The sequence below is a fragment of the Simochromis diagramma genome, unplaced genomic scaffold (genome assembly GCF_900408965.1).
Source record: "Simochromis diagramma unplaced genomic scaffold, fSimDia1.1 OVJJ01000585.1, whole genome shotgun sequence".
Lineage (NCBI taxonomy): Eukaryota > Metazoa > Chordata > Actinopteri > Cichliformes > Cichlidae > Simochromis > Simochromis diagramma.
In genome coordinates, this window is record NW_024387398.1 from 4,659,980 (window position 1) to 4,686,285 (window position 26,306).

At 39.3% G+C, this 26,306-nt stretch overlaps 1 protein-coding gene across 8 annotated transcripts in view; it reads right to left on the bottom strand.

The window, feature by feature from the left end:
• si:dkey-237h12.3 (teneurin-3) overlaps positions 1 to 26,306 on the bottom strand; it is a 132,357-nt gene that overhangs the window by 59,768 nt on the left and 46,283 nt on the right. For all 8 annotated transcript variants that reach the window (XM_040010185.1, XM_040010186.1, XM_040010191.1 and 5 more), the window contains exons 5-6: positions 14,078 to 14,303; positions 5,817 to 6,055 (exon numbers count right to left, since the gene is read on the bottom strand). In XM_040010185.1, coding sequence (XP_039866119.1) covers positions 5,817 to 6,055; positions 14,078 to 14,303 — 465 coding nt within the window. The remainder of the gene's footprint in view (positions 1 to 5,816; positions 6,056 to 14,077; positions 14,304 to 26,306) is intronic.

The following is a 26,306-nucleotide window of genomic DNA, read 5'->3' on the forward strand; positions in this document are numbered from 1 at the left end:
AGTCTCAGTTCAAATATAACAATCAGATAGGATGTACGTAACATATTTTGAACACCCTACAACAGTCTTATGTATCCTCAAAGTTAAATACAAACACAGTATAGTCTTCCATGGTCATATTTTCAGTTTTTAGGCCAACATATTGGTGGCTTTTACTGAGGAGAGAATCCAAAAGAAACACGGTCTGTTAAGCTGGGCCCCAAATTGCAAGGCTCAGCTGGGGACACGGTGCATTAACCTAAAATGAAAAACCCTCCGCCTAGAAAAAAAAGAGAAAAAGGAAACAAATATTGTGGGACATAAGCTTAGAAAAATGATTAGCTGCATCAAAAATAAAGCAGGTAAAACAAAAGTTTGCATAACTTTTAATATTTTTTCTAAAGCTGTATTTGCAAGAAGAAAAAAAATAAGACATCTTACTCTAAGCTGGTAGAAGATTGTTTGCTTCATCAAACGAGACACTGAATGGCATGTGTGCACTAACAAATATAGTGTAGATACAGTCCCTATTAAACTACCAGTTACAAATTTTTGGGTACACAATCCATTACAATTTCTAAACCTTGTTTATTTATTTTGCATTATGGACCAACAGTGGCTGATTAAAAAATGTTAGAAATGGTTGATTTGAAAATAAAAAGGATCAACATAATGAAACATTAGCAATAGTGTCCAATTAATAGCCGTGGAATTCAAAGTCCTTCAGGGATCCTGAATATATGCAGCAAATTCGATTGCATGTGGTTCACTCAGAACCACAAATACAAACACTCGTAAGTCTGCCAAAGCCATTAATCCTGTGAGGATGATTCATTTCTCTTTCAAATTTCAAGACAATCCATTCAGTAGTTTGGGGCAAAGTGGTGACCCTACAGAGTAACTGACATGCCACAAACAAAAATCCCACTTACCGAAAAAACAACAAATAAACAAATCTTTATACAAATCTCTCCCTCTGTAAAAAAAACTGTGTGACTCAGTTGGCTCCTAATTGTAGATGCAGAGTCTATCTGCTCTGCAATCCTGTGTCCAGAATCACCAGCCATCCACCAGAAAGGAAACTGTGTGTGGCGGTATGCACTTGTGTGTCCGAGGCACCACAGAATCACAGAGAGCCCTTCCCTCGTTTCTGCTCTTAGCGCACTGGGGCCTGAATCCCTACTTACCTCATCAACAAATTGCTTTGAGGTGAATAGCCCTCAATTTATGAATTTGCATAAGTTATTCCTGCAGCCTAGGTCCATTCAATTAATATTTATGGAACCATGAGAAATTCTCTTCCTGAAAAAGAAGCTGGAAAAGCTAGCCTTTAATCGCTGATGTCAAAATTTGGCCTGTGGAACATCTACATGGACGATGAATAAGAGGCTGGATTTGTGAGTTGGCAACACGTTTGTTTGAGCTCTGATATACACATCCAATACTCCCCTGGCTACTCTCAGAGCAAATTCCCACACCTTGTTCACACGATTCTTGTTAGTGTTGTTACTAGACAAACAGAGTGCCAAATGAAATATGTTTCTGATTTATAGGTAAATAAATAAAATAGGCAAACTACTGTTTTACAGGATTCACAAAGCAGTCAGAACAGGTGAAGCTTTTCTAATGCCTAATATCCCCAAAAATCTTTAGTGAGTTTACCTGAGAGAAAGAGAGCTTATCTGGAGTGACAGAATCCCGGCAACAACTTGTAACTCAACAGCCTCAAAATTATTGAGTTACAGCTGTTTGATGGTTGAACCTGCTTCATACCATCTTTCTAGAAATCTTCCCAGGGGATTCTGTGAAATAAGCTCTACAGCTTAGAGTACACCTAAGATGTTCCTGTTCTCTGGTATAGTGTCTCCATCACACTCAAATGGCTTAACAATTTTCTCCACCACAACATCAACCAACACAAGGTTTGCTTTTTTGGTCCAGTAGCAATTTAAGAAAGCTCAGTGTCTTGGGAAGTTTCTGCACTTGATTGGCACATCAAGTTTCTCCAACACAGTACTCAGCTTTTTGCATGGGTGGAGGAACCTGCCCAATCCAGTTTTCTCTGGTAGATTTTATAGCTTTGTTAAAACCAAAGGTTCCTGCTATGTGTATATTGTTGTGATAGCCATCACCTTAATGAGGCAACCTTTGAGTAAATAAAATGAATAGTGCAAAATTGATTATTTTTTCTTTTTTTGTGGCACAATGTTTCAGTGAATGACTTTCATCCCAAATGAGAAATCTATAAGATGCACTTTCACGGGGCAAAAAGGTCCACAAAACAGTGGATGGTTTGTTTTTAGACATTATTAATATATTTTCTACAGTTTTCTGACATTGAAACACAAATGCAAAATAAGGGAAGTCTTTTATCTTCATTTACTTTCAACGGTATAATCAGTGAGGACATGCTTTGTTTATGCAGTTGAGTTTTAAGTCCATTCCTAAAATCCACACGGTTTTCTCCCTCTGCATTCAATCAGAGCATTAAACCTGTACTCGGTCCTGATTGGCCTCCCTATATCTGAACAATCGCTGAAATTCTTCCAATCAGGCCAGTTTGCAGAGCTGGAACACGAAAGCTTCACCTCAGCAGGTTTGCCTCATTTGAATTGCAGGAGCTGCTGTTGTCGGTCAGCCAGGGTCTGATTTTTGTTACTGTTCTGCTGGTGAGGATTTAAGTCTTCAAATGTATTCAATAAAAATAAAAAAAAAACCCAAACAATTTATCTAAACTATACTTGTTTCCAAAAAAATCATTGCTAATAAAATCTTAACCTCGGTTTCAGAACAAAAAAGATATTGAATAATATGGTGCAGGAAACACGGTCTATTTCACATGCTGCAGATGAAGGTGTGCTTGCATTTGTCTTTGAGCTTGTCTTTGTACCAATGGGACTGTGTGAACTGACAGCGGAAAAGTATTAAAGTATGAGTGCACATTGTCGCTATTTGAGTCATTGCACCTGGCAGGTAAATTGGCGGTGGATGAAAGAGAGAGGAAGTGGTGGAAACACTCTGAGACACCTGAGGCAAGTGGCAGAGGGCTGCATCTGTTTAACTCACGCTCCCTCGCATGCGTGCACACCTCGCTCGCTCGCATTTCTGCACCGAGCGAGATGAGGCGCACACTCTGGAGTCGGGCCAAAAATACAATTACCAAGCATTCGACAGGTCTACAATTAAACGAGTTGGTGATTGTTGGGATGAAAATGTTGTAAATGAATCCAATCTGCTAGAACTGTTAGTAACAACAGCTGAACAAATGACAGTTTCTGCACATTCTTCCTGAGTAAACTCTGCAGATCTGTTATGAGCACAAGCTTATAACAGACAAACAAAAATAGCAACTGATTCCTTTCCACGGAGGAGCAAAGGTAAAATATTTATGTAGACATTCATTTTAATTTTATGATACAAGATCACGAACCACAACCAAGTAACTAAACAGTTAAGTCAATAAAGGGATTATGAATATTGATATTGATATAGCACATTTATGACCTCTCCTCCTAGAGCACTTCCCTCTCTATTTAGCAATAAAACACTAGTTATAGGATCTTCCCAACATCGCCATATTTCTCCTTATACAACTGTGTCACATTTCCCCTGCCTCCAAGCTGGATGAATACTTATATATCCGCTCTGGGAGAAAGGCACAGTGTAAAGATTAAGGGCTTGGATGACAAGGGAGGGCAGGAGGAGAGATGAATCTGTAACGGCTTTATTGCTGTGGTCAAGATTATAAAGGTTAGCTAGAAGTCAGCTCTGACACGCTGTAAAAAATAAATAAATAAAAAAAGCAACAACATCAACAACAGAGCATTCAAAAGCCTTCTTGAAGGAAATAATGCCCAAAGGAGGGTTAAAAGATGAGCATTAGTTTATCTTCCTGACCGAGATAAAAGCATTTCCTGTTTGACAGTATAAACGAGTTTTAGTTGTAGTGCAACAAAGGCTTTGTGGACCAAGGTTAAATTTCAAGAGTTTAGAACTGCTTCCTTTGTTAAAAGAGTTTAGCTCCCAAACTTGCTCCATTCTGACGTTGCCATCTGTGCCATTTGAACCTCCCTCCATGCCTGCGTTTTAACAGAAACCCCCAAAGATATGAAAGGCCTGTCGGCCTGTGAGATGGGGATCAGAAGCATGAGGGTGATGCACACCCCCCTGTCAAAGGGAAACAAGTATGAATGTCTTGCTGGAAAGTGTACTGATGGCATGTCTGCATATCTGACTGAGAGCTTAGTCAGATACTGAATCATATCGCGACGTCTGCAATTGCTGCAAAAAGGAGAAGGCAGTGAAATAGCAATATTCCTGGCAGAGATCAAACTTCATTGAGATTAAGAGGCATGCCATCTCCATTCACACTAGCCAGCTTGCCTCTCATTTGTTCCATTTGACCAAATGGCTTGTCTGAAGGTTGTCAAATGTCAATGAAGATGACAGAGTCATATTTTTTCTCCTTACAATAGAAAGACATACATTGCTCTTGGCACAAAAACAATTGCTTTTCATGTAATCAGGTGACATGCAATGTCAGGCAATAACAAAAACTATGCAGTGGCAATATTTTTAACCAAAGCTTGGGGTAAACTTCATTTTGTCTGGCTAGATGGTTGGTTAATTTTAAATTTACAAATATGAGAACAGTTGGCATCTAACAGTGTAAATATGTGCACGATAAACAATATATGGTTCCAAAAAAATATTGTCAGTGGATGCTAGGATTTTCAGGCTGAATCTGCTCTTAATTGCTATTTCAGAGAATCAAGGGGGAAATCTTGTTTTTAGACCTCAGTGAAGATGTTCAGCCGAGAGTAGTGGGTAATATGAGCAATTTAAAGATTACATTTTCACCTGCTGAACTCTTTCCAAATGGATCAGCAGCAAAACATTGTGAGTACTCGAGTGTGTGGAGGATACGTTTGGAAGAGAAGCGAATTTAAAAAGCTGCTATAGCAGAAGTATTGAACTGATAAGACGTGCAGATTTTATAGGGAACATACATTGTGAAATTAAGACGAGGTGTGTCTATGATTGTGACATAAAGAAACACTTAAACTGGGTTAAAGTTCAGGTGTTCAGGCATCAGAACTAAATTCCTTGAAACCAATACCATGTGGCTCTTTTAGCTTTTAAAATTTCAATTAGTTTTAAATAAGGTTCCTGAAAATGAGACCAAAAGCTGTGATACAAATGTCCACGATCTCCTGCCCCGGTTCCATATTCCTATTTTTGTCTTCCCACCTGACCCAACCTGTGCTGCTGCTGTGTGGCTGTTTGTAAAGAGCTATCATTACATTACTAATTGAGACATAATAGGGCACTGAAAAGATGCTGTCAAAATTCAGACATTAAACACAGACAACAAAATAGTTCAATTTAAAGGTCTGTCTGTGAAGAGACAGGAGCAGAGTTTAGTTATATTCTGTTTAACACATATTTTAAGAAGCATGCATTTAAATTGTAAAATAGATTTGGTAAGGTACATATGTAATAATCCCTTACTAAGAATTTAATTAGCCACATAGTCATGATGCATTTTTAAAGCTAAGGCTGAACTAGAAAAATATAAGAATCGTGATCAAGGCATCATGTCTGGGGTTAAAATTGTATATTTCCCTTCATTCTTTCTTCTTTTATACTCTTTATTCTCAACCTAAACAGCAATATATAACTTTTGTTGAAAAAAGGTACATTCTTGACAAAAAAACAACCTTACAAACCAAAAAAAAGAAGCTAATTAAGTTGTGAACAGAGCTGTGCATTTGGAGATTAATCATGAAAAACTGTTTCTGATTTTACATTGCAATTTATGTTTATCTTAGCCTTACCTATGCAGTAGCAGAGAATGATGGACAGAACCACAGCTATGCCTACAGCAATCAGGGCGGTGCATTTCCAGGAGCAATGTTTAGGGGACTTCTTAAACTTGAAAGCCCCCCTGGACAGGCTGTTTCTGGGCAAAGGACGCGCAGGTGTGGAGTAAACAGTCCCCGTTGCCATGGTGTACCCAGGGGCTGCTGCGCCAAAGAAAGGTGTCGTCCCTGTGCCCGTTTTAAAAAGAAAGTGCCTGTAGAAAAACAAAAACAAAAAAAAAAGCATTATTAAGTCAGTGGTTCTACCTCACACAGTTATCATGTGGTTATCTTTGACAAAATGGCCCCAGATTGCTACTGGTTTTGTGTCCAGTGTGCCTCCAATAGTCATATACAGTTCCAAATTAAACTTACATAGTTAAACGCATAAAGAATCATCAAAATTCAATATACCCAGCAATGCTACAACTCCCCATGGCTCACACCACAGGAGGAACTGGGTTATAATCTACTATCCTGTATAATCCTGACATTGGAAAAGGTGAACAAGAAGTACCTCATAAAAACAATCATCTCCCACTTGCCCTTTTACAACTGGGCCTTTGCTAATAGCCCATTATACCTGGGGTAATTAAGAGGGTTTAATCAAATGCACTACGGAGTGATCGTCCTATTAACTTTTAAACCCCACGTGAAAAGCTCTTAAGTAAATGAATTAAGCCTTGTTGCCACTCTTGCCACTACTTAGAGATTAATACCTAAATGCCTTCAGGCTTATGTGGACAGCCAGGGAAATTGGACAGATTGACCATGCATTGAAAATGTTCTTCCAATCCTCAACTGTATAATCTTATTGCAATGACCTGTTTTTTGTTAAAATAAAGAAGAATACAGTAAGAAAATTGATAACATGTTTTTTTCACACCAGTATTGTAAACTCTAGATGTAAGGGACCCCAAGTAGTTTAGCACTCCAGAAAATACTTAACAGCTTCATTTATGATTTTTCTCTTTATGAACACTTGACTCACTCATACATGAATGAGTCACCCACACCTGTAACACACAAAATTACACCTGAAAATAGCCTTAATGTACCACCTAATATCAACTGGAACTCGGCCATCTTGTGCTTAAGTGCTGTAAGATTATGAGAAAAAAAAACTGCATAAAAGGTGAGGACAACACTAAAACAATACATTAAATACAAATACATCTAAACTGATATAGTAATAAAATGCAGGCTCCCAGGCAAACGACGACTTACATAAGCCAAAAAAAAAGTTAGTTAAATACCACTTTGAACAAATGTGCTAAATTAGTCAAATTTCACAGACCAAGGGCAAGAGAATGCACCGATTTGCTTTCTTATTCTCACATTCTGCTAAAAGTCCTACACAATGTTTTCCACAAGTCGTGTTTAATGTGTTATGTAGATTCTCCTGGAGGAGTTGGTTGCCACGGTAACCACTAATTTAAACACACCAGTAAACCGATAAACCCGTGTTTGCTCATCAATTATTTGTGCAGCATCTGTGAAGTCTCAAATGTAAGTTTTGTAAAGGCTGTTTTAATCCTGACTGTGATTCTGTACTAAAGAGCTTGAGAATGGCTAATTGAGCGAAAAATCTGAAGTCGAGCAGTTAAAGACTGAAAATCCATGTCGTAACACTTACTAATAATAATCAGACTTTGGCTGATTATATAATATGAACACATGACTACATAGTTCAGGGAATAAAAATTATTCTTTCATCTTTTGCTGCATTCTTCTTTTTCCAGACAAAAAATTAGTCTCTAAGTAAAGTTGATTAGTGGCGTACAGATTTTACACATGTGACAGGAGGACACATCATCATCACCACAATGCAGTTCTTGTATTTCAGCGGTGCCGCTGATATTTCAGGTTTCTTGTTTCTCCTGTGAGCATATCTCTGAGGTAAAACCTCCACTGATCAATTCTTGACTAAAAGAACAAATGTCAGATTTGTATCGTCTGGCTCCTCAATGCTTCAATTGACACGTGCCATTGTGATCAGACAGGGATTCCATTTAAAGGTTATGAGGTTTCACTGTTGGAATGACAATGCACCGGGCATCTGCAACCAAGAGAAGTTCAGACCACTCAGTCTGGAACAATCTGTACTGTAGCTGCGGCAGACTCTATAATATGCAGTTGGGTATGAATTGAGGTCAAAAATTGCACAACGTTGGAGGCGGCAGACGTGTAGTCAGACACGCAGGCAAACAGACACGGCTATCGGGGGAGTTAAGTGTAAGTGGATGCAATCTGATGAGGTAGACAGAAAGAGACATGGACGTGTATGTGTGTGCTGAAAGGGTTATGTACTCTATCTGAGGAAGGTGAACACCCATTGCAAGTTAGGCAGATGATCTGGAGACAGTTTTGCCTCTAAATAAATGCAGTAAATCTGTGTGTCCTTTATTTGGGCAATGCTATGAATACATTATATTTTCATTCTCAGGAAAGAGACTACTACTACTAGACACTAAAAACAAATACACAAAGTATCATTTTTAGCAACTACTAGACAAATCAAACAAAATGGTATAGATATTTACAATGTTTAGTTGATTAACTGACTGAATAATGCAAATCTACCTTCACAGATCTGCCACACCAGTAAAACCAGCAGCCTAACAGTATGCAAGCCCCCTTAGTGCTGCCAAAACACCTCTGATCCGTCAAGGCATTGACTCCAAAAGACCTCTTAAGATGTCTTGTGGTAACTGGAACCAAGACCTTAGCTGCAGATCCTTTAAGTCCTATAAGTCGCAAGATGGGGCTTCCATAGATCTGACTTGTTTTTCCAACAAAACCCACAGATGCCTGATCGGATTGAGATCTTGGGAATTTGAAGGTCGGGTCAAGTCGATGTGAGCCGACATGACAGTTCAAAATCTCTGTCATGTTCCTCAAACTGCTTCTGAACATTTTTTACCGTGTCACAGAGTGCATTATCCTGCTGATAATGGCCACTGCCATCAGTAAATACTGTTGCCAAGAAGGGATATATGTCATCTGCACCAATGTTTAGATCCATTTTTAATGTCCAAGCAACATCCACACGAATACTAGCACTGGCTCTTCTTTCCACAGTACAAACCTTGCGGCCATCTCTCCTCTAGGCAAAAAACAGGCATGCACACTCCACGGTGCCAACTGCAGGTACTTTCAACAGTAGACACACACTGTGTGTTTTGACAACTTTCTATCATAGCCATCATTACAATTTTCTGCAGTTTGTACTACAATAGCTTTTTTTTTTGTGCGATCACTATGGGCTCCCTGGAGCAGTTTCACCACGTGTGCCTCCATAGACAACCTTTGGTAGTTACTAACCACTACATGCCAGAAATCCTAACAAGACTTGCTGTTTTTGAGATGCTCTGACTCAGTTTTCTTGGCATCACAAATTAGCCCTTGTCAAAATTCAGAGATCTTCAGACTTGCCCATTTTTCCTCCTTCCAACACATCGGCTTGACGAACTGTACGCGCGCTGCCCAATATATCCAGCCCCTGACAGATGTCATTGTAAGGAGATAATCAGTGTTATTCACTTCACCTGTCAGTGGTTTTAGTGTTGAGGCTAATCAGTGTATAATTACCAAGAACATACGGCACATTCATTAGTGGTTTAAAACTGTAAAATCAGGTATACTTGCATCAGTTAAATCCCTCTTTGCTTCGTACTTGAGAATGCAGGGTCAGTCTGAAAGTTGTTAGAATGTGTGTGCACCAGCCTTACCAAGACTAATTCTTATATGGGACGTTTATTGAACTTGGCGTTTTCAGTAATTCTAGTGCTGATGGTTTTCATGTTTGCCCGCACTTTTCTCTAAAGAGCAGACTGAAGGGGTCTAAAGATGAAATGCTGTTGGACATGATTAACAAACAGCAGACTAGTGTAAATGTCTGCAGCTATAGACACTGGATGACCGGCTGTAATTGATTACAGCCAGTGTGATGCAACAAGGCACATTACTATGCTAATCCAGCCAGCCCCAGTGATAGCAGTGTGGTGTGTTGTGAGTGAGCGAGAGGGAAAAGAGACAATCAAGAGAGTGTGAGACTGAAAGGGATAGAGAGCGAGTGAATGGCTGTGTGTCAGTGTGATCGCAGTGTGTTTGTGTGCACGCCTGTCTGTCCCATTGAGATGCCCGAAAACACAAAAGCAGCAGCCAGCCTGGTCTCCTCTGCTCTCACAACATTGCTTGTCATCATGATGACATTTGAAAAAATCCTCATAGAGGACAAAAGACTAAACAGTGAGTGGGTGGATTTGTCTACGGCTAACCTCCAGCTGTCGGGGTGAGAGAGCACACTAGAAACAATGTAAATCGAAGCCCTGCGAATATGTAATCTGGCCATTAGCCGCTTTCAGTATTAGCATTAGCATTTCAAGGTGAGAGCTGGAATAATCAGGCTGCTTTAAATACGGCCAAAAAAAGACTACAGATGTGAGTTGGCATTGCGGTGACTTGTTTTCACACTTGCTGCAGTTATGGTCTCTCCTCCAGATTAGCACCTGCCCTCTCAACAGTGGGTGTGCAAGCAAGTGCTAATCTGTTAGAGCTAGCTCTGCACTGTGAATGTATTTTTGCGTCACCACACTTTTAGTGCCATTGATCAGCATGGTTCCATCTTGAGTCACTCCACCAGACATGCACATGGATTTTATCGTATTTAGTGAATCTGAATAGGTTTGATAGCTTAGTGTTTATGTATACAATGATGTGTTTTTTATAGCATAACAGCATGTCTGAGACAGTCTGCATGAAACCCAGTTTTGAGATATATTTGTGGTTCCTTCCAATAAGGTTACATTTATAATGTGTCTTTTAGATGAATCTAGTTTTCCTTATAATGTAACACTGTTCATGTTTAAAAAAGATGCACTACATTTTGCCAGCAACAGTAGCAGCACAACCACCAGCAGCACCAGCAGCAGTTGTTTATAGACTAGTCTAAAATAAAGGCTAGAGGGAAATAATGCAGAAACCTGGAAACACCACAGAAATGTGCTTGGCACCAACGATGTTGGCAAAATAAATAAAAAGCAAAACATGCAGAAAAAGAAAAAAATGTCTTGAGGATTACCACTTTGTCTACACCACCATCCATTTTGGCAGGTAACCAGCCATCGCTGCATGCTCCTTTCTCTTCCAAAAGGCTAGTTGGCTGGTGTCTTACACATGACTAATCAGTTCTGGTGCAATCATGACACAGTGGCTGTTGTACAAGAACAAAGAAAAGTTCCCTTTCTCCTTTGTTATCTGAAGCATGACCGTCTGAGTCATGATTTACATGTACGTCCCACACAAACAACTCTGCACGCACACACATAAACCAAATCCTCTTGGATTACTTCTGCAGTTCTTTTTCACCCCCGAGAACAATTCTAGTACATTTTCCATGAGGAAAATGCAGTATCTGAGGGACACATGATGATTTTAGAGCAGAGACATAATTTCATTTCACCAAAGGACTCCCATGATGCATGAATCCAATGAGGATTGACAGTACATTTATAACTGCAACGTGTGGCTATGCTGGCCTTCAAAGGAATCATCCTCAAATGTCATAACGACTTTGCTACTTGAATCTCATTGAAATGGAGTGCTAAAAATGTTGAAACTTCCTCTTTCCATTTAGGAAAGCAGACACCTTCATGTCTTTTCTACAGTGGAACACACACAGAGCTTATAGCTTACACCATAAAGGCATCAACATTACTGATACCATATCACCCAAATGATTAAGCACTGCTCAAGAATAATTACTCCAGATGTACACCAGTCTCTTAAGAGACATGACAGTTCATTTTACAATGAAATTCAATTGAATATTTCTAATTGAAAATATCACAGAGAAAAGTGAAGCCAAGTCATGAGTAAGAGGAAAACCTGGGGGGCTTATTAAAACTACTCCACACTTTTTTTAAGGATCTGAATGTCTCCTTAGCTCTTCAGAATAACAGCGAATATAAAGCTGAACATGCACTTGTCAGCTAATTGAGCACTTTACATTACACGATCCTAGCACAAAAGCTCACCTCGAATACATTTATACAGTTATTTGAAAAGGATATGATAATATTTTTCCTTTACAAATTATAGCTGGGTTCAAGTTGTAAAACATTTGATGACTGTTTCATTTTAATTTTTCTTTATCTGCTTAATGTATATGTTTAATATGTTTAAACTGCTGGAGTAAATGAGGCAAAATCAAACTCTGATTTTTAACACAGCTGTGGCAGCATAATCACAGTGGGATCAGTGATATTCGCTCACCATATAATAATGAGCAGGACTTACAGCAGTAGTTACTGAGTGCAGCACTTCACTCATTTTAAAGAACACTGAAAGCTATTCATTGTGAAAGCTAGTTGGTATTGAGTCAAATTAGTGCACTCGTGCTTTGAAGCCCAACACTTTTATGGGAGGTTACACACACAAAATTCATTATGGCTAATTGCTGTAAAAGTAGCTAATGCTGTCAAATGAGTGCTTTATTTTCAAGGAGGTCTTGGTGTCACAGGAAATATATTAAACAAGATCATAACATTATGATTTATACTTGACACTTTTTTAATCAACTGCCTTGTACAGAATTATTTATTGTCTGCGCATATGGCCACGTCTACTACGCTCCATCAGAAATAAAATTCAAGTCACTGTTGAGGAATCAAAAGAGATTCATATCCCTGTGGTACTCTGGGCCACCTTCTTATGTGCTGTGCCAGGACTTTGCAGCCCCAAAACCCCCTGAAGGCTGCCTAATGAATACTTTCTTGAGCTTCTGTTTACATTTCCCAACCTGGTGGTTTTCTTGACATCTATAATTATGTGCTGAACCGGGTCTTCCCTTTTGGCCCAGTTGGTTCTCGGCAACCCCCTGTTCCCACCCACTGACAAGCACTTGATTTAGAGTCCACTGTGGTGATAGTGATTTATGCCTCAGCTGATGATAGGTGTGCACATATTGTTTTGTCGATATAGCTAAGACAGCTCAAGGTCATTGAGCGGTTAGTATTCAATCACCACATCTTCCCAAGAAAGTGAGACTGTCACCACGTATCCCAATTGATTCAGTCAGATCATAGGAGATTGTTAGCCCATGCTGCCACACGCAAAATTCAAAGTTTACATTCATCTGAGCCTCAGAAAGGGGACGCTGTGCCAGTGAAATATCAGGCTAGAATGCAATCATCTACTCTAGGCCATTTCTGAGTCACAGCGCAATGTACCACACTTCATTAGCCAGGATATTTTGAGCTCACTGATTAAGAAAGATGTAACTAATGTTTCAGGGGGAAAACTTGGCAGTGGCTCTTATGACAAAGTAGTGTCTTGCGCAGCAGATTTTGGTATAACACACTCTCTGCTTACCAAGTTTCTTGTTAAGTTATGGCCTCTCTGATTATAACTGTCAAGTTCAGAGATATTCACATACTTCTCCCTAATCATGTATTTTCCTTCTCATTGTCTCTCTCCGACTTAGCAATCACCCCTTTAGATTCATACAAAGTGTAGAAATGTGATGAACTGGTATATAGGGAACTATATTATGTCATGAACATGTGTCAGTGTAATATCACTTTAAAAATTGGTCGAGAAATCCTTAAATTATAGAGTGACCATCTCATGTTTGTAGGAATGGCACCAAAACATTGATAAAATCATCAGCTATTAAAAATCTGTGTTGTGAAATTCTCAGTGTGTTCCACGGCCTCGGCTGTTGGAGTGCCCCGCTGTTGTCTTGGGGAAGTTGCAAGCTACCAACAAGACTATCATCTACTAAGACTGCCATGTATTCAGTGCCTTCGTCCACCGCTGATCGTGTATATGGGTCCGTGCAGATCATTAAAATGATCACAAAGATGTGCAGAAAGCATAAAAACACAAATATAAAGCTCATTTTTGGCAACAAAAAACAAACTGCTGGTTCATTAATGACAGACTGAGTGACTGGTAACTCTGACTGTAAGTTTTAGAAATATGGGCTGATGTCTTAAAAGCACATCAAACAGGCCAGTGGATTAATGAGACAGGTCACCAGATTTAGGACACATGAAACACGTGACCAAAAAAAAAGGCATTAAAATTCAACACGCAGCACACAGATATGCCAACTTCCACTTCCCTCACTTTTCAAATGAAAAATGCAGCATGTAAAGTGGTGAAAATACATCAAGTATAACATCTGGACCTGAATCTTTCAGTTCTGTTGTAGGTCACCATGGTTCACTCACCTGCTCTCCAGGGCCACATTGCTGCCCAGGACCCAGCTGTCCTGCAGCTGGACGCATTCCGCCGTACTCTGCAAGTCAGCCGCCAGGCCGGCTGTGGGTGGTGGACTCGGGCTCCTTTGATTGGCCAGTGAGCTGCGGCTCAGGGAAGTGATGGAGGGGTGTTGCCTGTGTGGGGGTGGAGCTGGTGGCAGAGGAGGTGGAGCTTGCTGACTTGACAGATGGTCACCTGGAGAGGAGGAGAGAGAAAAACAGGCATCAGCATAGCAGTTTAAGTATCCCTAATAGTGGGATACTATTAGGGATAAATAATTTATTTTGCTGATTAAAATTACACCCAGACTGAAGCGACGCGACTGCGAAGAGAGAGCAGATGGGTAAGATTATGCATTTGCCTTATATGCGAGCTATGACAGCACAGTGCCACTTAACAGACCCAGAAAGGTAAATACAACCGAGAGCAAGACATTAAAATGAGATGCAACCACTGCAAAAAAACAGGAAATAAGAAGTGCTTTTATGGCGATACACATAATAATTGTCACAAAACGCCACATGGCTGACAGTTGGGTTCTCTTAAACAGAAGGTCACTTAGAGAGGCAGCTGTTCTTTTATGGGCGCTTAACGCAATGTTTCATGTTTGATTACAGCCAGAGAAGACTCTCAAATAACTAATGACCAGAACATCCATTAGAGCTCTGAGAGAACAGGTTTTCCAATTTCACACAAAGCTGTGTAATTGGCCCCCAGAATGGCATGTGGTGATTATCTATCCATCTTCCCTGTTTAAAAGGTAAAAACCCACAGTGCTGACAATTCTGATTTGCTCCAATGAGCCCCAAATGGGTATCGTCTTTCTTGCCTTACAGAGAGCCTGAAGAATATTGAAAAAGTCGGGAGTTGTGTTATTTTTTTTTTTTTTTTAGGAGCTCCTGTTGTTTTTGCACTGACAGCATGATTTTTTATGAAGCCTAGAAGCCTATGAGTTTAAATTTACAGCACATGAACACTGATTTTCAGTGTATGATTTAACCTTTGCTTACTCAACAATGTACACAAGGATCAAAATCTGCGCTGTTGGCTGCAAGGAACAGCTTCATTGAAAGGACTCAAGTCATCATTTTGAAAGGATCCTTTAATGACCAAGCAATTTGCATCCTTGTCTATGTGCTTTCACTTTTCAGTGTGCAACCCTATGCATAAAACAACCTATTCAGTTCTGGCAAATGAGCCATTTAGTTCCATATAGCTCAGAGGAAACATGAAAGCCATTCACAGCAAGGAAAAATCTTCAAGTAAGTAAAAACAAGGAAAAAAAACGTTGGGCTTTTTTTTACATGCAGTAGCAACGTGCACCTACATACACACATACACATGGCTTTTTAATATAATTTCCAAGAACATCACTTTCATCTTTAGACACACAAACGAGGAGGTAGGTCTTCACATAGACAGCTGACACAAAGTTACACAGATGGACGTGACAGAGCAGAATCAGTAGTGACAAGAGTCCACAATGCTGGTTCAGAAGGCCAATCAAAATTTAATTAATTCCTGACTGCAATTACATAGCATCAGCATGTGGCTGTAAAGTCCATAAAAGCAAATCATCAGGCGCAGATGAAGGTTGGTTTTTTTCTCCTTTTTGTGGCCCATGATTAGAGTTTTATCAAATCCAATCAAACACAAGCCTCTCATCACCTGACATCACCACATTCAAAGTCAGTTCTGAACGCTAATTGCCTAAGATCAGCTACAGTATGAGTATTTTAAAAAATATATGGTTGACATGACTTAGTAATAACGAAAAACACAGCAGCCCACTCATCTCCCAGGCTAGACTATGGGCTCTATTAGAAAAGTGCTAAGTAGGCTAATAGAAATGTGGATTATCTATCAACACTGGCTGGTTTTACTTCACCTTTGGGTCTAATTCCACTGTATGAGCCTGCAGCACCCGTGAGCTCCACTTTCCAGCAGAAGCACTTTCATGTAATCAGCATGCACCAGTGTACCAGTGAAATGTCAATGAGCAGGAAAGGAGAATGCAGCTGAGGGGACAATCAAGACGATAACACAAGGAAGTATCTAACGTGGAAGCAAGTGAAATGTTTACAGCAAGAAAGTATTATTTTAAAAAGCAAAACGTAGGCACATTCCTTTATAGTGACTACAAAAGGATTTTAACGAAGCTGAATATAATCTCCAACCAATCAAATGAAATATTTCACTAAAATCACTAAAATCACTAAAAACAATCTGTCCTACCGTCACACATTATAAATACTGCACATGGGAGATCTGAACAAATCTTTATTTTAATGCCTTAATTACTCTTGTTTATTTTGCAACTTACCCTGAGAGTTTGAAAATGGAACTTAATTCAAACCCATAAAAATGTGGTACGCAGCGCAGGTGGATTATGGTTTTTGGGAGCAGTGCCACCACAGTAAGCAAAAAGATGAGCCTCGAGTCTGAACACTTCCTCTGTCATCAGTTTGATTACTCCTGAATCAATTTCTGATGATTCAACATGTTAAAGGCATGCCTGAACTATAACATGAAAATAAGCTGTTTCATTTTTTTTTTTAAATCTCAGAGCACATGCTAAGCAAAGTGCTCAGTAAACACAAAATTCCCCACACCTTCAAAGGAGTAGGATTTGTCATGCAGCATTTGAATGTATAATCCCACAATGAACTAAGAGAACATAAAACCCCATGAACTACATTAAGCTGCATCCTATGCAGTGCTTTACAAACTGCTACAAGGCTGCTGTGCCACAATCCACTGAGGTGCCTGTTACAAAGACAGATGTAGCAGGCACTGAACAAAAAACAATGGTTTACCTAAACAGAAAGTGCCAAAAACTGTCTCAAAATGTGGTAAATATACCAGATTCTCGATGTCACACCGAGGGAGAAGCGACAGCCTTGGGAAGCTTGATGAAATGGCGTCTCTCTATATCAGCACATACACAGTATAAATCTAGGGAGTAACCCTATTGACCACTTAACTCTTTGAAGAATTGCACTGAGATATATCACAGCGTTATGCTCTTTTAAGTGTTTACATCTGAAACACAACTCTGTGCGGACTTTAATTATGCAACATATGTCATCCCCTTAATCTTTGTCTGGTTAAGATCAAATGGTGAGCTTCTAAAAGAGACTTGTCTGTATTTTATTATAAGAATCAACATTTTAATAGCATGCTACATTTCATATACTATCGAGCCTTTCAAGTCTACCATTCTGAAATCCTAGGCTGTATGTATAGGTCATAACAACACATACTTTTTTTTTCACGTGATCAATTTCGCTGCACACAGTAGGTGTTCTTATATCGGAGTAGTATGAGGTGCAATGGTTTCTGGTCTCTAATTTGAGATGTGAGTTTGAATCCAATTTCACTCAGGACATGGTCTGAGACACCCTCTCTCCTTCTGATTCCATGTTAACCAATGAGGAAAAAGTGGTAGCAGGAGAGTAGCAGTCCACTGCACATTCTCTGTGAACTTCACTGTCAGATTTGAAGGCTTGAAAAGCAAACCATGCTAAATTATGGGCTTATGGTGCCATAGCAATTTCATTTACATTATCCACGGCCTAGCAGATGTTGGACTGTGTGTTTAAAAAAAGAAAAGAAGCAAACTAAAACAATGACCCTCTAAGAAACCTGGCATTGTCTTCCATCAAGACACAGAGGGAATTAAGCTGCCCTTTAATGTGAAGACTTAGTGACTAGAAAGGCAGATGAAACAGCTGTGTGGTTTATGGGGCTTTGCTTTGAAATCAGATCAAGACGGATGCCTCCTTTGCATAATTCCTCAACTTCAGCTTGTCATCATCTCCATCAGCAACATGGTTTAAAAGGACCTTTGTGATTAATACTGCATGCAAGTGCTGAAATGACAGACTCATTCTCATCTTAATGACGCTTGCGGTATCAAATGTAGATTTATGAAGCCCCTGCATATTTGCATAAACACCAACGAGGGTGGATCTTTGTTTTTAATTTCTTTTAATACTCTGTTTTTAGAAGTTTGTGATCTGAAGACTTTCCTACTGCAGTGTGTTTACAAGAGAAAAGTGCACTGAGCGGTATTAGTGAACCAGAAAAGTCTAGGACGACACCCCTACACAGTTTTTATAGAAGACATTTTTTGCTCGGTAAGCAGACAATCTAAAATAGCTTAGATGTGTCTGTTCACAGATTTGGTCCATTCTGAATAACTGTAACAGAGGCTATCACTGTCAGTAAGCTGAGTTAAGCTATCACTACATTTTCTAGAATCTGTTTCATACCCCTTCTTGATACTGGGGCATTTAGACCAATTAGGTTTCTATGATGTTCATCCTTTGAAAATATATTTTTTTGATTAAAGCATTGACAAGCCTGGAATACAGCGCATAATGTTCCAACACTGAGTTGGGACACAATTAAAAGCCGTTTTGCACCCACTAAGCTTGGCAGCCTTAGTGAAAGCCTTTTCATATTCATTGTATAAGTACTGCAAAAGGTCTTGTGCCATTTTACTCTCCATTAAGAGACTGATGCAACTGCTAATGGAATTGAAAGGGCATTTGCTTTGACTGGCTCGCCCTTCTCCAATAGGAAAATTGCAGTATGTGTGCATCACAAGAATTCCATCAAAACAGATCACAGATAACTTATGGAGGCCGTAGCTTTCCTATTACTGCTTAAGGTATTCTGCTTACTTTTTATATACGCACAGAGGAATATTTACAATTACAGAAAAAATGCAAAAAGAAACAGTGAAAAAAAGAGAGACATGAAAATAAAATGCAGAACCTTCACTCTGCTTGATTGAAATTCAGAAAACATACTGTTAAAAATGGGAGATCACTTAAAAAAAATCCCAGATTGACTTTTATGTGAAATGAATAATAAATGGACTCTATGATAAAACAAGCCATCTAGACTAGGTAGGATGTTCAAAATCAATACATTCTTTCTCATCAATGGCTACATTTCTTTTCACCTCAGCTGTTGAAGACAGCAGTATTCTTTAGTAGTGAAAAAAGACAGCAGCTTTTCACTGAGAAGCCCTGAAGGTGGAGTGAGGGTGGTGTTTCGTAATGGGGAGGGGCTGGGGGGTTGGGGGGCAGTACCCAGTGGAATTTGGAACCATTAGAACAACCTTGCCCTAGGTGAGTTTTGGGGATTTACTCTGCAAAGAGAGTTGGCAATTTTCAGGGACTGGGGGTTTTGAGGAAAAAAAAGAAGAAGAAGAAGAAGAAGCAGCAGCAGCTGTGTGAATTCCATCATATTTCCTGCCAGAGTACCTTCAGTGCTTTTGCAGCCTTGCCCACTCTTCTCCTGACTTTCTGTCTGATCAAAGACAGAAATTTCTTTTAAGCCATTTCTTAGCAGGGGAATCGGGATGTAACCAATATTTCAGGGATTACATAATTATTGCATTATAGAAACAGACATTCCATTTACCCACACATAATGTGCTCCTACACAGCCATATAGGCATTCATCAGCTCACATTGTGCTTAAAATCTCTGCCATTTATTTCTAACGTATGATTTGTAAATACACTTAGAAAGTTGATTCCATCGGAGAGCAGTGAATGCGAGCAGCTTCACATTACTGTTTTTCCATCTCTCCTCTTCTCTCTCCCTCTCTCTCCTGCAGACATTGCTACAGATGGCAGATCATCATACAGATGATGACTGCTTAGCAGTTCTTTCTGACAGCTCTCCGATTACATAGTAATTACACTCCTTCTCAAAAGCTGCTTTGACAATTAGCCTGCTGACAAAACACTTGGTTGTATTTATTCATGTGTGGACAGCTTCGGCTTCCTTGTTTGTCCAGAGAGATCGTGTTCGCACCTAGATAAAATGCTACAGTTTCTAAGATCGGCGCAGGCAGCACAGTTTTAAGCACTGACATTGCACGCACCACTGTGTTTTCTTGAACCTAAAGAAACCAGAAACAGTCCACAGGGAAGTGTGCCAGTTCTCACTTTTCTAACATTTATACTTGATCTAAAGAAGCACTCGAAATTGAAACAAGAAGAAATAAATCTTTTAATAATCAACCAAAGTGGAGCTGCACTATTTGGTAACTAGCTATCGATACAAGGGATTATATGTAAACACATATAATGTAACACATTACATGATCAGTGTTACTAGGATTCAAATTTTAGTAGCAGCATCATGACAAAATAAAGCAGTGAGTCATCAGCTGAGATGATGGAAGTCTACACATATCTCACAGCCATTTTTAGAATGCTTTAAAATGTCTGAAGTTTACTAGTCGGCAATTCTCTGTGGATTAATCACAAGAAATAATCATCCAATTTATTGATATAAAACAATTCATTTGCTTTAAGAGTATCAGTCAGTCAGTTAGATTTCTCTAAACATTCAGACATTAAAGATCATATTTCCCAGTCTCGAATATACAGCATAAATTTGCAACCCTCACGATAGCCGCAAATTCTTGATCTGTTTGTTTACATCTTTAACATGCTATTGACAGTAACTGCAGCAGTCTGTCATTTCCTATCACTGCATCTTCCTGTTTGATTTTGAAAGAAGAGTGGGAGCACAGTTAACTACAATATAACAAGCTGTACAATATAAACAAATCACCAGCTTGTAAGACATCAGGACTCTGGAGAGACTTGCTTTTCTCAGAATGTGTTTAAGTCCAGTGCTTTTGCTGGAAATCTCTTTTTTCAAAGGTTCTTGTGGAATTATTTTGAAAAGAAGTTGCCAGTTTCTGACTTTCCCCTATAAGTGTTTGGCCTTGAGAGTAGTGATTCACTCTATCTAAATTACCATGGTGGGTTGAATGGCTTGAGCCTTCAGTAAGAGGCAGCAATGACTGCCTGACGGAGCCAACATGAAACTTTAGCTGGGGTGGTCCTAGGCACCGCAGAAAAGCTTTTGAACATTCAGAAGATTGCTGGAGAATATTAAGCAACATATTTTTTTTTTTGACTGCACCAAGCTTCTCAGCATTAGCAACAAAACAATGTTATCCATTTCTGCTGAAATGTGACTCACTTCCCTGAATGAAGCAATATAGATCTGAATGAGTAATTACAGAAAAAAAAGTTGTCTGCATGATCTTACGGGTCATAAAATATGACGTGTATTCTGAGAACTATTCATGTGCCTCCTCATTCATTTACAGCTCGCTTCTCCAATCACTTGAGAAAATGGTTGCAGGAAAAAAAACAAACCACTCTTGGTTGTAGTGGCACAGTCATTTCCAATGGTTGCTATAATTGCATTTCCTGTGCAAATCGCTCAGTTTGTGGGGAAATAAGACAAAGGACAGAGTATTCATCTAAAAATGAGAAAGCCTATCTTTTCCTGATTAATTGTTGGCATATTGTTCTCAATTGGATGCACTCCACTTGCAAGAGATGACTAATTTTCACCTTCATTGTGAGGAACTTTGAGAAGAAGGAGATTTATAATGTGTATCTTTCACACCACAATGAATAAACAAATAGGATGATCTTTTCTAGATGTTGATATTTTATAGTGAGCAAAAATTTCAAGCAGGGCTCTGTAATATTTTGGTATTTTACACCATTACCATTAAGATAGTAACTATATGCATTCAGGGGAGGCCCAGACAATAATAAAGTGGTATAAATGACACTGTAACAGTGGAATACAATGAAATGTAAAAGAGGCAGCATAAAATAAAGATGAAACTGTTCCTTCTGGTTAGGAATAGAGCAAACTGCATGTTTGAGCCAACCAAGTCTCTTTATCAAATGCACTACAATGAACAAACAGTACATGTTTGCTTTTATATCTCCCCCTTACCTGTCTCCTTCCAACTATCCCACATATAATTCACTAGGCCAACATTTCTTGCAGTGTCTGGCTTGAGAGCTGGAGCTACAGCAGACAGGCTGAAAATCCCTCTGCTTTCCAAAGAGCTTTCCTGAGGCCAAGGCTATGAATTGATACCCCACTGTTGCATTACTCTTGGCCACAGAGCAGAGCACGGGACAAGAATAATAATAGGACAAATCATTGGTTTATTCTTATAGTATTCACAGACTTGTGCCTTCTAGTGGTGGGGAGGGTCGTGTTACAGATGTCAATATCCTCCATGGGCATAGGTGATAAACTTTATGTGTGCTAGCATGTGTTAGGCAGTACAGTCTATACACATGTGCGCGCACAGGCATGCAGACACACTTTAAAGCCCACTGAGAAAAGCCTTCTAGCACTACTGATGTTTTGGAATTTTACTTCAGAACACCCTCTGCTTCTCTCTGCAAGAGGAACTAAGATGTAACCCGCTTACCCTCTGAGACTTGGTGCATGCTCAATCAGCAACATGATATGGCCCACGGCTCTGCGCTGAGGTCACTGCTGGAGTTGAGAAGACTGATCATGCATAAGGTAGCAACACAGTGTTTTCTCCACTAATGTGCCAGGCTAGACATGCAGCTTCTACAGCTCCAATTCAGCTGCATAGTCTGAGCTCCACCGTGAGGAATCTGGGATTCTCCTAAAACTCTTTGTGCTGAGCACTGACATGGAAAGTGCAAGTTTTTTTGTTTTGTTTTTTGTTAGACACAAAACACAAGTCGTTCGGCTGTGAAATAATGTGACTTATCAAACAATTTTGGTCATCCTATGAAGCTGAACGCTGCTCCGATCTGAGGACTAATCCAATCTAATCAAGACGACTACTTTGGTACAACCCCAGTTGGAGGCAAAGTCTCTTGAGTGGCCCAGCATCACAATTCATTAGTGAAACTGGCCTTTAAAGTTTAATCTGGCGTGCGGTCGTTCTTAATTTTCAACCTCATCCCCTTTCCATTTCAGAGTGGCTCTCACACATGTCCACATCCTGTTAATCAATAATAAAAGTAATCAGGGAAGTCAGATGTACTGTCCTTCAAAATCTCTCTAATGCTCCTTTGCTTGACATCAGCAGACAGGGCTGTCTGCGTTCCAGTCTTCATTCACCTTAGAAAATACCACCCTAAGCCTCATCTGTCATGTATTGGCTGCAGCCTAACATTTCACTTTGTTTGGCAGACATTGATTTTTACCTCCAAGGTGTTGTCAAGGAGGCATCCAACTCATACATACCTCCTCTGCTGTCTCTCCAGAGGCTGCTTTAGAAGGAACTGCAGGAGCACACACACACACACACACACAAAGGAAAGCTCACGGAAATGACTACAAGGTAGCCTAAAATATTGCCAAATTTCTTGAATAAGGACACTAGAAGGGATGAAATGTGTGGGTGATAAGCTGAGGCTTATCAAAGCAGCATTTCTCAGAGCCTATTTTTGTTGTTCGTGTACTGTAATAGGCTTGGCAGCAAGTAATCCAGACTGAAATATATATTACAAATACACATAGAGTTCCAAAATGATTGTTGATGTGTATCAAAGCACATCAGATGTACAAGTGCAGCCCCATTGTGGTTTTTTACGTGCTCTCCATGCCAACTCATTCAGCCAAAAAAAAACAACCCAACCATAAAACAGAAGTAGTCAAAACATTTGGTCACTAAAATGCCTTGAACCTACTTCAGTCGATGTAACCAGTCCCCCATTCATGTTAATATTGTTTTCCACGATAGCAAGATAACCACCATTTATCAACTGCCATCTCACCACAGCCTCCATCCCACTTTCTACACGCACACACAAATACACACATTTGCAGCCTTGTTGAGCAACACTTTATATTCATTAAGTGTCAAAATCTTATAACAAATAGCTGCTTTAAAAGAGCAACGGTATATTTCGTTTAGGAATTATTTGGCACCAATAAGAAATGATCTATGAAGCAAGCTTAAAGGTAACATCCTTCTGCAGTTTATTAATAATACAAACAGCAAAAGTAATTAAGATAGCCCAGATTTACTGAGAATTTCACCAAAGTCTACAACTTTTAATCATCATCCCTGCTTCAAAAAATGCAGAGGAAATAATACACAAACTAAAACTTACATGTCAGCTCTGGAAATTTCACCCACTCACTTACAAGGTTGACCACTCTATCAGCTCCTTCATGTCTCATTAAACACTTGTTTGCTTGGAGGTGCATAAGTTTACTCACAGTTATTTTCTAGCCACTCCTCTTGCATGCATTTCTGGCTCTCACTGGGTACAACTGACAAGAAAGCAGCTTCAAAGATGCATATCTAAAGAGGCATTCTAACAAACAAACGCGAGGGTATAGTTCCTGCAAGTGACATGTTTGCAAATGACACACCTCTAATGAGCTGTCTATAAGTATTTACATTGAGTGTTGGGTTAATTTTAGCATGCTAGCATTCTGGGGCAATGATAATATGTTAGTATTTAGCAGTTTTGATGCTTCAAAAATAATTAGAATGCACATACACTGCTTGTTTGAGTCCATTAGAATACAAGTCAATCGTTCATACCGTTTATGCACTTTCTGAATATTATGAATATATGAATATTTATTTGATTGCAGTTAGACATTATTTGGGCAATTTTAGGCCATTTTAATATTTACCATGTTTACAAGTTCATAGCTTAGGTTAGCATGTTATCACGAAAATATAAAAATGGCATGTGTTTTAAATTTGATAGCAAAAACAAAAAATAAAAATATTATAAGGCAAATGAAATATAAAACAATGTATCTATTAGTTGTTGAGACAGCCTTGGTTGCAGATTTTGGGTGAAACCAAAAACTATTAATGTCAAAACCTTTGTGGTATTAAATGAGAAAAGACAAGGCCACCACAGTAATGTTGCCATCCCCTAGGAACAAAAAAGATTATATAAATGTTGTTCAACAGTTTCTGGAAAGCACTGGACTAGTAGACACCAATGTAAGCATGACTATTTTGCAGAAAAAGCGTCACCATCCTAGTAAAAAGGTTCACATTTATGGAACAGAGTATGTGTTAAAAATGACGTCTATTACCAGTAAAAGAAAACCTACTGCTTCTGCACTAAAGATAAATAAGAAGTAAGATGTAAATCTGATTTAATAATCCCAAAAATCCATTCTTCTTTTCTTTCCAGGTTCATTCATGTACATTTTGATGTAGTATAGCAGAAGTCCCCATCATGACACAGTGTAAGAGTGTCTTTCTCTAAAAGGGCACGACTAAGATTTGGCTGTGAATCTCTCAGCCTGCTTAAATCTCTCTAACAGCATGCATCATAAAGCTGCTCTGTTTTTAAAAGCATGTGATAAATATTCTGAATATTTATGAAAATGAAAGAGACCAGGAAGAACAACGTCTTCATTCAGATGCACAGCAGACTGATAAATGTTTCTTACAGCTGACTGATTTATATATTAGAAATCTTCTCCAAAAAGGTCAGAAGTTCAGTTTCTGCAGCAGCTAAATCTTTTCGCTGTGCAAGTTGCTGAATTGTTTTATGCCTCCTTATTGTGACTCACTCTGGAAGAACATCAACTAAATGTTTGATATGAAAAATGTATACTTTACTGCAGCAAACAGCATAAGTGGAAAACATGTCATTTAGACTAATGGTGGCAAATGCAATCATTGCCCTTTAACGGCTTTGATGAGTGTATGCATAGAACACCCCTAAACCTAATGATAAAACTTTTGACTGCAAAAATGAAACCGCATCTGCAGCTTAAGGATCTTTTCCTAAACGATAATAGCTGTGATATATTTAGACAAGTTCACGCAGACACATATGTGTGATCTGTGTTTCTCAATGTGACAATGTGTGTGAGTGGGCAAATGATGTTAACACGGTGAGAGCAACGGAGCAACACTGAGCAGGTAGCAGTGGTGTGTCGACAGCATCCATGCTTCCCTGTGCACACTCTCTATTTAGCCCCTTCATAACGACTCCGCAGAGCTGTGCATGTCTTCAGTTCGGTTCCTGTACTTGTAAACTATGCAATTTGCGTTTCATGCCACAGCAGGCATCAATTAGCACTTCTCTCACGCCTCTCCATCTGAACTGCATCAAATTTGGTTGTGTGCTGCTTGGAACATGATGTGAATTTGTCATGACTCAACTGAAAGGGAGGAAATGCTCAACACTGGGGAGCTCGCTTATTGCTCACCTTGGGCTTTTAAATCAAGACTGAATAGCAGATATTGTGCTTCATGATTGCAGACTGAAAAGGTATTCATCACTATTGCTGAATTATGCGGGGGGGGAAACAAAATGATTGTAAGGAAATAAAATACAGTTTGTGTGGGATGCACCTGGATTTCTTTTAA